This window comes from Palaemon carinicauda, chromosome 22, assembly GCF_036898095.1.
Source record: "Palaemon carinicauda isolate YSFRI2023 chromosome 22, ASM3689809v2, whole genome shotgun sequence".
Taxonomy (NCBI): Eukaryota; Metazoa; Arthropoda; class Malacostraca; order Decapoda; family Palaemonidae; genus Palaemon; species Palaemon carinicauda.
The window spans coordinates 82,766,139-82,783,521 of record NC_090746.1 but is presented as its reverse complement, the minus strand read 5'-3'; the positions used below and the strand labels follow the sequence as shown (position 1 = coordinate 82,783,521).

General features: G+C 29.8%; 1 protein-coding gene across 4 annotated transcripts in view; it reads right to left on the bottom strand.

The window, feature by feature from the left end:
* Nucleotides 1-17,383, bottom strand: part of LOC137616567 (cytokine receptor-like) — a 160,092-nt gene that overhangs the window by 49,106 nt on the left and 93,603 nt on the right. For all 4 annotated transcript variants that reach the window (XM_068346440.1, XM_068346443.1, XM_068346444.1 and 1 more), the window contains 8 exons: nucleotides 15,080-15,240; nucleotides 10,335-10,504; nucleotides 8,995-9,178; nucleotides 8,694-8,853; nucleotides 8,067-8,150; nucleotides 7,396-7,639; nucleotides 4,692-4,888; nucleotides 3,179-3,303 (listed from right to left, as the gene is read on the bottom strand). In XM_068346440.1, coding sequence (XP_068202541.1) covers nucleotides 3,179-3,303; nucleotides 4,692-4,888; nucleotides 7,396-7,639; nucleotides 8,067-8,150; nucleotides 8,694-8,853; nucleotides 8,995-9,178; nucleotides 10,335-10,504; nucleotides 15,080-15,240 — 1,325 coding nt within the window. The remainder of the gene's footprint in view (nucleotides 1-3,178; nucleotides 3,304-4,691; nucleotides 4,889-7,395; nucleotides 7,640-8,066; nucleotides 8,151-8,693; nucleotides 8,854-8,994; nucleotides 9,179-10,334; nucleotides 10,505-15,079; nucleotides 15,241-17,383) is intronic.

Sequence of the window (17,383 nt, the reverse complement as noted above, 5' to 3'; positions counted from 1 at the left end):
TACATTAGACTGTATTTGTGCTCATATATCTTTATAATACATTTACAATAGATATAGGCATCACTGGTTGTACAGCAGACTGTGACTAATGTAAAGAAGCCTATTCTGGTATAACCCCAAAAAATAAAGAGTGAGCTATTGTTAAATCTTTACTCTCGTTTAGATTGTACTAAACAGTTCTTTCTTTGTTTTAGTCAGATTTTTCTATCAATCATTGTCCTATGACAGTGAGCAGAGTAATGAGATACTCAAATCTTCCTAATTCCTGTTTCCCTGAACCTAAATTACATAAAATTAAAACTTTGTTACTGGACCTTCAATGCTCATGAGGTGAACACTCAAAAGCTATTTTTCCCTTTTTTAAATAGCTGATTTCTTAGTTCCTAGATTGCTATTTTTTTATAAGTAAACAGAGTGAGATCGTTTTTGCACTTGTTGGAGAATTGGTTATGTTACTCTACCAGGTAAATGTGTCTGTGGATGTTATTGTAAGACTAAGTACTGCCCTACTTCCATATCTCCAGTTTATTCTAAAGCTTTTAAACTTCTTTTTGCAAAATATTTGAATGGGTATGCTGAAAGTAATAATGTGCTTTTTGGCATTTGCAAAGGCCATAGAGCATGTGACGCCCTTCTTACTATTTCCAATGCAGTACAGAAATCTATTGATTATAGTTAGGAAAATTGTATAATTGGCCTTTATTTTACTGCTGCCTTTGACTATGTTAACCCTGAGACCTATGTTTTCAAATTCAAACAGATGGGAGTAGTGGGTCTGTTTTTTATTATCTTGATTAAATTTTTTAAAAATATATTACAAAGAATGTTTGCTGATGGGTAGCAAAATGAAGAGGAATGTAGTATCTAGTGTTCCTGAGGGTAGTACTATCAGTCCATTACTTTTCATACTTTACATGCATGATAGGTTGTTTGGCCTTGAAAACAAACTTTTTGCATATGCATATGATGCTCCTGTGTTTGCACCAGTTCCATCTCTTGAATATAGACCTGTTCTTGCTAAATTCCTTAATACAGATCAACCTAATATAAGTGCAAACTGCAAATTATGGAGCATGAAGTTGAACCCCAACAAAACTCATCGTATGAATGATTGCAAGTAGGTCGAAGACATTGGGTCTTCATCATCCAGGGGGTCCTTCATGATTGTAAATTTATTTTCAAGAAACACATCTGCTCTGTTTCTTCTTTAATTTCAAATCTAATTGGTACAGCATGTTGAGAAAGTCTTTAAAGAATTTTGGTGGTAAATCTATTCAGGAAAAACATTTTAATTCTTTCATTCTATCATACTTTGATAGAATCTAGCCTTCAACTGCTGACTCTTATCTTAATTTATTGAAAAAAATACATGCAGTTTATAAAACCCTTCTGGATATTAATATCTGGCCCATTTATTTTAAATTATTTGAGCTAGTTTCCTGAAATGTTTCATAATTTTGATCATCCTTTGCATACAGATCTTCTCAGACTAATATCTAGTTCGTACTACTAGGTATAAAGTTAATTCCAACTGTATTGTCTTCACCTTCATGAGCATTAGCGCTACAGGATATTCTATAAATTTTATTCTGGCTGTGACCTGATTGTGGAATGATCTTCCTAATTTGGTAGTTGAATCGATGATCTTCGGGAGCTCAACTTCTTACAAATGCTTTTTCTATTGAAGAGGTTGACAAAAGTCGGTTTCATCATCTATAAATGATTTATTTATTTAATGTTATTACCGATCTTAATATATCTTATATCTTTTTATCATTTTAAATTTATAGTTCATTCTTTACTTTTCTATTTAAAGGTAAAGGTAAAGGTAGCTGGTTTCAGTTCCGGTTCCACCAGAATAGATGCTCACCAGAACGTCAGCCGGGCAAGCCCAACCCCCCACTGTGGTGCCCTACCACAGCATTAGCCTCCCCAGTAAACAGCTTAAACTCACGGTCCTGGGCGGGGATCGATCTCTTGCCACGCGAATGCGAGGCAAACACGTTACCACTGTACTAGCCTTCGGCTGTGGGCTATTTTTTCTTTTAGAGCTTTTGGGCTTGTAGCATCCTGCTTTTCTAACTAAGACTATAGTTTGTCTCATGAAAATAATAACAACAATAATAATAATAATAATAATAATAAACGCCACTAGAACAGGATGAATCAGAGATCCCTTGAGACCTACCAGTGATCCTTCAGATATCCCCTGGGGAATAAACTACTATTCAACAAAAAAGGTGGCCAATAAGATTTTGCAAAAGTAAATCAGGTAGGAGGAGTAGGAGTAACTGAAAAGAAATGACAACCAGCTGGGAACTGCCTGCATAACTTTTAGCAGAGGACATAATTATATAGGTATCAAGGGAATTGTGACTAATATCTCCCTTGTGAAAAATAGAGAAAAGCAAATACAGTAGATAGTGTACTCCTGGATGTAGCAGTAATCATTTGAGAAAAGAGTAAAATATGTTTCCAGAGTACTAAGATTGATGGTTACTTCATGAACACTAGTGTTTTCCAAAACTGTGTATGTTTTTACAGACTGTATAGAGATTTGGATTCATGGTTCAAAAAGATGTGAATATCTGACTTTTCACATTTGCCGAGAACGAGAATAGAAAATTAAATGGTATTATGAAATATTTAATTCCAAAAACCTTGAATATTTTGATAATAAAGTGTTTAAATTCCTGTGAATTTAATGATTCACCGTAGGCATTAAAATCTACTCTCTTTGCAGCTGTTTCCAATGCACATCCATTGTAAAAAGTTACAGTGCAGATCACTGAAAAAAAAATTCCAGAAAAACTTATCTCATTTACAAACTACATCGGTATAAGATACAGTTTGAATTCTGTAGTTAGTGTAATGCACAGAGATTGGTTAAACTTATTTTTCAAAGTAATTTTTTCACAAAGATCACAAAAATCATCTTATCATAAGGAAACGCTTATTAGGAATTCCCTTTATATAAAACTAAATGAGATATGGATTTAGGAAAGTTCATATGATACAGATAAAACAACACCCTATATCTATTCTTCAAAGGTAGATTCTCAACTTTATGACAAAATATTTAATAAAGAAAATTCTATCACCACTTCTAGCAATCTTTAGCTTCTAGAGCTTATCTTTGGTAAAGTGACGATCTTAAAAGCTATAATCAAAGACTTACCAGCATCTACTGGGCATTTTTGAGAATCTCCCACTACAGCACAGTATGAAATGTTGAAACCAATGGGTTCGGCTGCTTTCGCTTTGCAATCAAGACTCCATTCCAAATGTACCTCTGTTGATCTTCTGCAATGGGAAACGCATTATATAGTACTGTATATAGTTGATTCCATAAACTATTTTTCCTAAAATAGGGAACAATTAGTAACCTTTTTCACTTTTCTTAAGTAATAAATGTGTATTGATTAAAACACGAAAGTCATGACTACATTTGTTGGTAAGTTTCATTTTTAATGTGCCTTTTTGGTATTGTTAGAGTAAAATGCTAAGTATATCTGCGTTAATTATTTGGATTTGCATGGTATCATCCCTACACTCTTGACACCACGAGGCAGTGGGGAGGAGGGTGGGCATATATATGAACATCAGGTGAATATAGTAATAATAAAATTTATTATTAAAATTCTGTTTACTTTTGTTGTTAAGATTCACTCCAGATTGTTTAATAAAGCTACTGTACTTGATACATCAGACTGTAGCTTGTCTAAATGATATTTCTTAATCTAAATGATACTTCATTAACACCAAATAGATTACTAAATTAAAACCCCACATACTTTAAATGCATATAAAGGAATTGAAAATCAACTGAACTAAAATTTAACTAGACCACAGCTCTGCAGCCACTATTGGCCCTAGATCCTAACAATCTTCATAAGCGAACCATGATTCTTTCAGATAATTTACAATATAGCAAAAAAATCACTTGGTATGCCAATGAACTGCTGCTAAAACTCCTTCCAAAGAAAGGTCTTAATAAAATTTAAGGGAAGTAGATGACTTACTCAGATCATTACCATCACTTCCAAGCTTATTTCTTAAAAAGTTACTGTGACCAGACTTCAAACTATGAATACTATAGTACTGCCTTTTTGTCATACGGTGATTATGGACCTTAATCCTAAAAAATGCAACTGGGAAGCTACTTTTAATACCTGAAATTTTACCCAAATAATACTGCAATGCTTTCATCAATTTTCTGAAAATGCATGTGAAAATATTAAGGCAAACTCTTAGCCTTAACATATTTTGTTGGTTCTGGTGGAAGACAAAAAGTCCAAAATCATCTTGTGTTCCCCGAACGTTACTTTGACAGATAATGTTTGCAGCCCACTTACGTGTTTACCTGAACATAATGCCACCAGGAAAAGGGTTTTAGCTGTGAGATCTTAATGAGAAATGTTGAAGCAGTGAAGTCTTTATGAGAAATATTTCACTGTTGAAAATTCAGACCTATTAAATAATGTAATAGCAGAAATAAATTCCAGAAAACTGACCTTGGTAACGTAGGCCTTTCAATATTCAGTGATATAATACAATTGTATAATATCTGAAAGGGACAGATCTAACCCCTGATGTTTGACCACAGAATTAAGCGTGGATCTAAAACACTTAATGGTTGAAATTGAACATCTTTTATCCTAAAAAAAAAAAAATAAAAAAATTCAACTTACACAGCTGAGGCTGCAAAATGCTCCAAAGGTGGTGGGTGGTTTCCAAAGCTGGCTATGCAAGTTATCCATTTAATTCCACTGGATGACTGTGCTGTATTCATAGATATGCCAAACATGTAAAGGGCTGAGTCTTCTAAGTTGGTCAAGTTCTTTACATTCAAATTAGGATCATCAATAATTTCCCATTCTAGTTTATTCTGAAAAAAGAAATAAATGTGTCATTTCTTAACTTATTTATCTTAACAATTTAGTCCAATAGTGAAAATGTTTCCATAGGCAAGTTACTGCACTGCTAGAAAATTCATATAATAGAAATGTTCATGCAAATAGTTCCACAATCAGTGTTTTATTCCTAGCACTTAGAGCTTTAAGCATAAAGACACACAATAAGTCAGTCATTCTAATTTAGAGCAATATATACAATTCACAATAAATTTCTATACTTTATGGTAATTCTGATAGATTTATGGGTGACGTTAAATATATATATATATATATATATATATATATATATATATATATATATATATACATATATATATATGTATATATATACATACATATATATATATATATATATATATATATATATATATATATATATATATATATATATATATATGTATGTATGTATGTGTGCATGTATGTATATATACATACATATATATATATATATATATATATATATATATATATATATATAAATATATATATATATATAAACAGTATATACTGTGCATATATATATATATATATATATATATATATATATATATATATATATATATATAATATATATATATATATATATATATATATATATATATATATATATATATATATATATATATAATCATCGTTATCTCATCCCACACCTATTGACGCAAAAGGCCTTGGTTAAATTTCACCCGTCGTCTCTACCTTGAGCTTTTAAATCAATTCTTCTCCATTCATCATCTCCTACTTCACGCTTCATAGTCATCAGCCATGTAGGCATGGGTCTTCTAAAATCATGGTGCCTTGTGGGGCTCAGTTGAACGTTTGGTGAACTAATCTCTCTTGGGGAGTGCGAAGAGCATGCTCAAACCATCTCCTTCTACCCTTCACTATGATCTCATCCAAATAAGGCAATTGAGAAATCTCTCTTAGGTTTCGGCCACACTGGATACAATAAACATGGAGGTTGCCGGGAAGAGGTTCCCGCAGCAAATTGAAACGTAAGGTATCTTATGTGTGTGGCCAGACTGAAGGAGCGAGAAGCCTCTAACTGCTGCAGTTGCTCCCAAACTATAAAACATGTTTTAAAAGACCGCGGTGGTTTCGCGCACGTTCACCCAAGACCACACCATTTTTCATTATTTCATGAATGGGTATGCATCTAGTTGTTCCTTTCAAGCTATGGTTACTCAATGATTTATTGTGGAGGTGTTTCGGGAAGATATAAGCAATCAACGGTAAGTGGATGGTAATAAAATAGTGGGTAGTCCTACGCCTTTTTATGAATTGCAACCTATTTCATCACCATTTAATTCCAAATTCTTTTATATAGATATACACACATATATATATATATATATATATATATATATATATATATATATATATATAATATATATATATATATATATATATATATATATATATATATATATAGTATATATATATATATATATATATATATATATATATATATATATATATATATATATAGAGATATAGAGAGAGAGAGAGAGAGAGAGAGAGAGAGAGAGAGAGAGAGAGAGAGAGAGAGAGAGAGAGAGGCTGGAAAAACAATCTAAAAGAAGATGAAGTAGGAAAATTTCAAATGAAAACTAAACTTGTATTTACGTTTAAACAATATATTTCCTGCAAATTCTGGTTAATTTTGGAAGTAAAATAGACAATGATTTCTCATGAACTTTGTCATATTTGAAGCAATTATAATGACTGGTAAGAGAGAGATTGACATTGTCTATAGTTCGACTTTTGTTTTGTGAGCTTGAATTCCAATAGACTAATGCCAACAAAGAATCAAAAGACTTGTTTCATTCCCAAATGAATTGTAAATATAAATTTTTTCCTTTCTCTGTTTATTAAAATCATGAATCCAAACTCTATTGTATAATCCATTGTTCAGTATAACATAAAAGATTTTCAATCAGAGGCAATTTCCTACTCAAACGAGATTGTGTCATGTTTGCAAGCAAGGTTATCTTCGACTGCTGAGAGTGAGCAAGTATAGGAGGTTTGGTGCTTTTGGTGTGGCCATGCATCGTTTTGCCGATGCCCTTTCACCAAAGCCAGGCCTCTACATCGATGCTCAACGTGCTTGGTGTGGCCGAACCCTTATAGTTTAATTTCTAATCCTATCCTGCCATTTAACTTCCCATATTCTTTTGAGGTCTTTGTTATAACAATCTACAAAATCTGTTGGATACAGTAACACCGATCTCACTAAACTTATATATAGCCTTATTTTTATATGTTATTTCAGGCAATTTATATATACTGTACAGTATATATATACATATATATATATATATATATATATATATATATATATATATATATATATATATATATATATGTGTGTGTGTGTGTGTGTGTGTAAGTGTGTGTGTGTTTCTGTGCGTAGCTTGATTGAAAACATCAGGCATCTTCACTACCATACATATATAAGTAAATTATAAACATTTTTACTAACCTGGCATCGTTCTTCATACTTGATCTTTTTACACCAATAAAGAGTAACGGTTTCAACTCTCTGGGACTCTGTTTCATCTACACGCCATTTCAAGCTGTACACTGTTTTATTGGCTTCACTATAGGCAATAACTTTAAAGAATGTTGGTTGCTTAAGTAATTCAGATTTTCCTGGTACCATCACAATACCTCTCACATTGACATCCTGAGGAGGTCCTTCATCATTCACCGGTACAATTTCAAACCTGTAAAGAAAGTCAATTACATAATACGATATACAATATAGGCTAACATTTATGAAACAGCATATAATGAAACGGACTATAATACTGTACTATATTATTATCGGAATTATCATTATTATCATGATCATTATTATTATAATTATTATTATCATTATCATAATTATTATTACTATTATCATTATTTTTATTATTATGATTATTATTATTCTTATTATTATGACTATTATCATTATCATTATTATACTGTAATAATATATAATCATTTCTTATGACAATGAACGGAGCTAAAGATACCTCTGTAGCTTATCTAGTGAAAAAAGAGCTTAAGCCAAGTGGTGTTAGGAAGGTGTATTTGAGTGATCAAAATATATTATACACTTTCATGAAGGGTTTTAACATAAATGACAAAACATCCATATAAACTCACCTATAGGTTATATCTTTTTCCATGTTGCTGAATTTTGCATAAGACTCCTTAATATCAACTTCAGCAGAATCCTTTGCTATCAACCTGAAAATAAACAACAGACAAATTACAGCAGCTAGTAATTTCCTTGAAATTTGAATACGATGTAACTAACACCAATAAGTGATGTGTTTACAAAGTTTTCTTTTTCTTGTGATGAATAGTTTCATAAAACAGTTCACATCCATTTTTTATATTATTCTGGATGATATGTGATATTAACTAATGGTCTTGAACTATTATATGTCTCTATTGGGATCTGAAGAGCCAAAGAGTTAACATTATTATGGTAATGGCGTGAAAATACCTTCCTCTAAATTTCTATTACTCTGAGTTCAAATTTGAAATAATAATCGACCCTCAAGAATTTCTTATATTGTAATAAAATCTTCATAGATCATTATAATACTAGGGAATCATAAATATAAAGCTTATTTACCTAATGCCAGTGTAAACATTTCTACAACATAAAAAAGATATTTCTTATTGTGTACAGTAGAAATGTAAATATTGTAAAATTAAGCACATTTCACTTATAAGCTGAAGAAAAACAAAATACAAAGAATGTTATTGCATGCCAATATATACCTGTTGCTTTTGTCATCATAAGCACTGATATTGTAATGGAAATTGGGACCATTGTAATGCAATGGATCAACAATTTGCCATAAGATATAGATGTCACGGTATGAGAGTGTCTCCTCTACTTCAAATGTCCCATTGGTTGTCTTTGGTGCCACAGTAGGATCTAAGATATGTAAAGAGAAGCAATGAATAAGATCTGTACAAAAAACCTCTTTAAAGATTTCATATTCATAAACGATATGAGAATATTATTAAAAATGATCTATTCTTAAGTGTACCTATTTAAATTTACATCAGAACTTACTTGATGGAGTTGTTCTCATTGTGAGAATTGCAGCATCAGACCACATGTTTGGTCTCTCCTTACCAAAACCAGTATGAATACGGACACGAAAATCATATTGAATGTAAGGAAGGAGATTATTAATTGTTCTGTTAAAAGTCTCCCCTGGGCTCCATCTATCCGGTTCCACTTTCCAGGTCTCAACCTTAAAATAATATAAAGTTCATTAATGACTAAATTTATATTTGATGTAATGAAAATTTTGGCTACAATGATAAGTACAATATATATATATATATATATATATATATATATATATATATATATATATATATATATGTATATGTATGTGTATATATGTATATGTATATCATATATACATATATATATATATATATACATATACATATACATTATATATATATATATATATATATATATATATATATATATATATATATATATATATATATATATATATCTATATATATACATATGTATATATATATATATATATATATATATATATATATATATATATATATATTTATACATACATACTGTACACACACACACACATATATATATATATACATATATATATATATATATATATATATATATATATACACATATATATATATGTATGTATATATATATATATATATATATATATATATATCAAAATAATAAAATTCAATGAAAAATTCTTCTGTAATGCATATTAATTGTGATGAAATATTTAGCTGTTATTTTTAATGAGTAGCGTACACTAGTACAGTAATTAAGAGTTTTTGAGAATTCAAATCCATCCCCAGTAATTTACACTTGCAATGATTTTAGATAGATCTCTACTTTTTAGCAACCCCAGGTCTGCAATCAGGAGAAGGAATTTCTAGAAAGAAACTAGCATCATCTGCATATGCAACGAGCTTGTTTTCTAGGCAAGCCACAAATCATGTGTATATAACATGAAAAGTAATGAGCCGAAAACTACCCTGAGAAATACCAAATATTACTCTTCTAAAGTCACTATGGTGTCCATCAACAACTACTCCTTGCAACATAAAACAAATTAGCACTGATTTTATTAGTTCTTTTGAACAAGTTAAGGAGTTTCTACCTTGATTCTCTTATAAGTCTAAAGTGCAGTAGATTTAAAATAAAAATTGAAAGTCTTAAAATTGTTTATAAAAATTGAATCTAAAAAAAATCATTAATCTGGTCATATTTGTTCTCATGAGTATCTATATAAAATTAGGCATTTAACACTTATGTTTTGAAGAAAGTCAGTAACATTGTTATTAGAAAAATCCTGGTGTTTTTGAGTTATGCATTAAAAAAGATCATCTCAGACATACCAAAGTCCAGGGAACTTCTTCCGAAACATCACCATCAAGACGCTGTCTATAGGCCGCTTCGCACAAAACACGACTGAATGTATCAATTGGATAAGGAAGTACCCAAGTTAAGGTAACATTATGTGGACCATCCACAATAGCTGTCAACTTATTCACAGGATCTGGAATTACTATAGACAAAAATAAAGACCTATGAGTGAATTGCAATATCAAAGAATATATTTTATATTGACTCATTGTTAGCAATTAGTGAGAGATAGTTATTCTCTAAGATGGCAAGAGATTTGAACTTGATGGGGAAAAATAGGCCTCATTACAATAAAAAATCTAACAAACAGTTAGGTATCTATGCCTTTTGAGCTCAATGATCAATGAAAATTACTTGAGGAAAACACTTAGTATTCACATGTACAGTAGGAAAAATATTCATATTCTGTTCAAATGAAATAGCTATCTAATTGATTGCCACAAAAAGCCTTCAATATGAATGATGCCAGTAAAAATAAAAAGTCATAATTAGTGGGAACAAGGTATAAAAAGTATATTGTGATAAAAATAGATATGGATGTTCATAATCAACTGTAAAAAGATAGACCAAAAAGGAGTAAGTCTGTCTAAAAGATAATGTTTTAGAATAGATTCCGAATAATAAGAATATCTGAATTAAATCAGTTCATAATTGGGTATGGATTTCAATTCACCGATGTTTATATGAACAGGTTCTGGGCACGTGTGGTGGAAATCTTTGCATTCATTCTTCCGTCTAACATTCTAGTAACTGTATGCCATATACATGGATAAGGCTAAATATAACAGTATGAATACTATTAATGGCTTAATTGTGATTTTGATTGACTTGTTACAATCTTCTGCATTTTGCTAAAATCATACTTATATGTGCCACTAAGTATATTGTTGCAGTACCTTGATATCTAAGATATTTGCTGGGTGAGGCAGAATTTTATTTTAGCATTTTGAGTAAAGATAATCTATAACATGAAAAGTATTATCATACAGAATAAGATTGCAAGAAAACAGAAGTATGGCAATCGATCTCGGTGTTTTGTATAGAAAATACCAGATCAAAATTATACTAATTTACACAAGAGATAAAAAGACATTTCTTAAAAGTCAGTTTTTTTTGTCAATACACAATTGAAAGTAATTTAGGTAGGAGGATAAAGAGTTTGAAGTGGTGAAGTACTGTGAGTGGGAAGATGTAAACAGTCTCATAGCAAAATGGAAGTGACAAGAGGTACACAGGTTGGAAACATTTAGTATAACACAAAGATAAATTTAACTACATTATAAATATTGTCTCAAAATTTGAGATAAGAAGTTTCTGTAGCAGTAAATGTAGAGGTTCATTTTATTTCTCTCAGTCTATCAGAAGAAAAATCTTAGGGATTAATTTCGGGACCTTTATGCAATAAGTTATTGCAATAGTCCTACTCTGCAATTCTAATTATTTAGGACAATGTTCTTATGTTATTCACATTATATATTCTTACAGATATGACAATTTCCAACAAATAACACTGGATGACTGAAATAAATGTGTTGTAGACAAATAATCTTTAGTTTAGTTTACATAGGCCAGACAATGGACTTTGCATATGCTTGACTGTAATATATCTGTAGCTCATTATCTATAGATAATAACTAGATCATTATTGTGTGTACATTGTGTAAAGACCTACAAAGACAACAAACTAATGAGACCTATGAATTATGATGTGTATCAAAGTAAGCAATCAACACGACCTATATGATTTAGAACACATTAAGTTTTTATAGTAGAGAAAAAAAGGAAAATATTTCATAAAAGCTACTGAGATTAATGAGAAATGCTGCCAGAGAGCAATTAAAAAAAATACAATCTTTTTCTTTTTTACAAATCAACCAAATACTGATAAGGCTTAAAGCGAGTCTGAAGGGTTAAGTACAGAACCGTACTTTATATTCTATATTATTATTATTATTATTATTATTATTATTATTATTATTATTATTATTATTATTATCATTATTATTATTATTATTTTCCATTTGAATAAGTTACCATATAACATAAATACAAAACCCTGAAAAAATGTGAAAAGTCAGTATCATACAAAAGTTGAAACGCAAAGCCATTTGAACCACAGCTGATATTAGATATTTGCTAAAAAAAGATTCAATAACGAGGTCTAAACCAGATATGAAATTATAATTCCTGATTTAGTAGCTGTTCTAGAGAAACACTCATGAGAATCTGGATCACATGCAGGAAAAATTTCTCATGCAGGATTAAAAATTACAATTTCAACTGGAACCAAAAGAGAGAGACATGTCAAAGAGTTAATCATTTATTGAGTTTCTAAACTATGTGAGCATCAAATGAAAAAAATACATCGTAAATAACAAACATTTACAATGTTTTTTTTCTCATTTGACTCGCCTAAGTGTGAGGTTAACTTTATATATACAGGCAGCCAAATTCTAACTAGCCCTTCTGGCAGTATGGCTATTCATATGAAATTAGTGAAATGAAGTACAATATTACAATCACAATTGTTTATAATCCCTGGCCATATTGCTCCGTCTCTACATTCTGATTTATAAATATATCATATATAAATCTATATCACGGATTCCTTATTATATCGCTGATTTCTAAGGACAAATAAGTTTTTTATCTATGATATTTTAATAATCTTTGATTAAAAAAATTAATAAGGTACTTTATATTAAATTAACACCGCATATATTCATGTAACACATGTCATCTTGCATATTGTGCGACCACCTACAGTAATTTTCATCCATAAGATATAATTTTATCACATATCTCGTGTATCATGCGAGTTCCTTTTTTAAAGACCACGTTATGATCAACTAACCCCTTCATCCCAATATCTAGTTCAGTAACTCAAAAAAGTTAAATCGAACAAATGATAAAAGTATCGTTAACAATGCATACGGCAACAACCCAACGAAAAAAACCGTTTTGTGATGAACAACCGATTGGAATAATAACAGCTGTTTTGCTTGCATTTCAACATTCGCCCGGTAATAAACAATTATCATAGTTATTACATATGACAATTGCACAAAATTACCTAAACAATTGGGAAAAAAATCAAGCATCCTAAAGGTACAGACTAAAAAATTATTGTACATTGGCAATAGGGATAAAACTCCTAAACTTTGATATGCTATTAAAATCAACAAGGAATAAAATGAGAAAATTATTTTCACTCAAAACTATATACTTATATATGGTAAAATAAAATGATAGTTCAAGTATCAATTATCTTTTAAATTTTAAGAACCTATATTGTAGATTTCTGTATCGACTTTGCACTTTTTCAGCAGCACCTGGAGGTGCCTAGAACAGAATACGTGCAATAGCCAAGGGATTATTTACTGTACACACACCCACACATACATACATACATACATATATATATATATATATATATATATATATATATATACACACACATATATATATATATATATATACACATATATAATATATATATATATATATATATACACACATATATATGTATATATATACACACATATATATGTATATATGTGTGCATATATATATATATATATATATATATATATACACAGTATATATATATATATATATATATATATATATATATATATATATATAATATATATATATATATATATATATATATATATATATATATACATATATATATATCATTCTAATAAGCGTTAAAATGTAAAATAAATGGCTGCCGTCTAGGTTGAGATAAAATAAGATTTACTGGTAATTAGTATTCAGTCAGACATCTCAAGAGGCAGTCTTGCTTACTTATCATGCATTTACTGCTCATAAATTACTTATCATATTACGAAATAATGCCAGAGAAAATAATTATATAAATAATTGGACTTCAGTGCACCAGTAAATAAAAATATTTAAAATAGAATTTAACAACACTTAGTAAGGTAGGATGTTAAGTTTCAGCATTTCAAGAATTTTGAATAAGCTGTTGGAGTTGCCTATTTCCAATTCCTCTACTATACACTGTACTTTCTTAAAATATTGACAACATTTAAAGGGATAGTGTGACATTAATTTATCATTAAATGGCTTACTGGTACTATGAGTCAATTATTTACATGACTGCTTATGGCATTATGCCATAATAACATGTAATTTTAAAATTGATAGGGTTAAGTTATTGAAGTACAGTATGTATGATATACAGTAGTACTGTTTGGATTACATCTCTTTTTCAAGAACAATGAATGTTAGTCTTATGGTACTTATTTATGCAGGAAACAGAGAGACAAGGAAAAACAAGCAGTGAAGAAGTATAGTCATAAAAAATACTGGCCAGATTTGAAATTATATGTTTAAACATAATAATGTACAGTATATGTTATGCATCATATCAAATTCTAAGTCTAGAGGTAAAAGTATTAATATTTGCATTTAAAAAAAAACTAACACAACTGCATTTATGAACACTGAAAATGTAATTGCACTTAATGGATGCAAAAGTTATAAAGCTTAATTTTTTTTACCGTGCAATTTTATTACACTTGACCTATAAGTTTGAAAAAATTTGCGCCAATGCAGATGAGTTAAATCCTAATTAGTATAGTACATGATAATTTCCATGCAATAGACAACCGTGCAGTAGCTTACCTTTTACTAGCTTTACTAAGGGTACATTCAGCTAAGAAAAACAAGAAGGAAATTAACTCACCACTCTCTGGGATGTTAACTGTGTACGTGAATTCGACACCATCCTCTTTAAGCTTATTTGTTGCATTAAAATGCAAAACCATTTCATCTTTTACATTGAGATCAAATATGTTTTTTGGCCAAAAACACGATGTCTCATCGTGATTTTTACGAGGACATTCACTGTTGGAGAAAGGAACATCATAGCATAGTTAGTTCCATAGTTCTAAGGTGACATTTGATCATGTATCATCACCATTGGAAGAGCAGATGGAAGCATGTGAGGAGACTGAAAATCTCATTCTACCATCAGTGTGCCTCTTAATACTTTTCTAGTTTTATCAACCTAAAATAATTGTAATGAGAATAGAAGGTTTTATAATAATAATCTAAGTGTAGGCTATACCTGCACTACATCTTGAGAAAATATGCAGAATTATGCTTCCTGCTATAATCATAATGAAAATTAATAATCATAAATATAAAAAGCAAATGGTATTGTTAATAAAATGACATAGAGAGGATAATAGTAAAACATCATATAAAAAAAAATCCAAAAATTCAGCCAAAAAAATCAGAGGCACACATAATCAATTCATTCGTGGAAAGTTGTATTATATTTTCTGAAGCTTTTATATTTTTAAATCAGCATACTTACCACATTATTCAGGTCCAGTAAACACCTGTATCAGAGGTGATACATATACCAATAATCACGAAAAAAGAATATTTACAGATTAATCTATAACATATCTCTGTACATACCTCAATATCTGCTTTTGTAGACAAGTTGACTGAACTATTTTTTTGAGTTAAGTAGATCTAACTTACGATAAAAACTATATGTTAAGATACACTGTAAGGCTAAAAAATTCTACAAATTCAGTTACTTGAGAAAATCGGCTGATTTGAAATGCAGCATCTCTGAGGGTAAAAATAAATCTATAACAGGACAGTGTATCTCACATATTTCAGCAAAGAGGACAGCATGATAACAAACCTATTTCCCACTGATTGATATGGAAGTCTTGTGTTTTATTTCCCAAAGCATTGCTGGAATAGACTGTAAAGTTATACCACTGGTGTACCATGTGGTTACTATCCAAAAGGAAAGATTTTTGCAGGCCTTCATCCTTTATTCTTGGTATTCTTGCTCTAGTAGGAGAATATATTCAGTAACAGCATTATTAATATATATCAACCAAAATGCAAACCTTATGTGTACCTTAGTAAAGAAACTCAGATGTATGAGTCATCACTTACACAAAAATATCAAAATGAAACACAGGGCTGAAAATATTCTTAAACCATTATCTACGACTTGAAGTACCTTTCTGTAAAGTACTGCTATTAGTTAAGATTTCATAATGAAATGGGTTTTATCCAAAAATTAGCCAACCAACGTAAAGTACATATTCATTGTAAGAAAATTACATTAAATTCCCTTTCAACTAAACATCAAGTATAGATATAAGATGAAAATGCATACTCAACAAAATTCTTTTCTATATTTTAACAATAAGTTTCTTAAAAGGTCAACAAAGATTTATATTATAACCCGTTGGTGACAAACCATGATTGAATGTGTAAAATATTCTTTTTTTTAAAGAAACAGTACAATTATAGTGCAGATGGATTTATCCCTTGGATAATAAACTATTAGCTTGATAGTGTGAAATTATAACGATTTTCTTTTTCCTTATTCATAATTGAACTTCATTGAAGTTGTTTTACTTATTGGTGATAAACAGTTAGTTTTAACCTGTTACTGTCCAGTACCTATGCACTCATAGTCAACCAACATTCTTGATATGCTAGATAGTAGCATTCTTGATTATTTTTTTTCATTTCCTATACAGCCTTTCTTACAATTATAAGAATGCAAAAAGATAAATCTCTGGCGTATTTGAAATTCTATAAAAAAAAACTTCATTGAGGTAACATTTTTAAAATTACACGATTTTAAATGCTTATTCAATAATCACTCAACTAGATTAACCATAATCAATAACTTTATTTCAAACTGATACTGCTTAAACTGATCCATATCTTACAGTTAATGTATACTTTTATACAAGGAATGTTTTTCCAATATCCTAATGAAAAATAATATAAGAAAATCAATTGATAGATTCATAAATGATCCTAGTAGAAATAAATAACCTATATAATTTCACATCTCTTCTTTGTTACCAATTCTCAAACATCACTTAAGTTCACATGTCAGTTCAAGTTTTTCAAAGTGATCATGTTTACTTGGATTTGCCAACAATCTGAAATACTTTAAAATGGAAGCAGTCTGTCACAAAGATGCTCAATTGTCTGT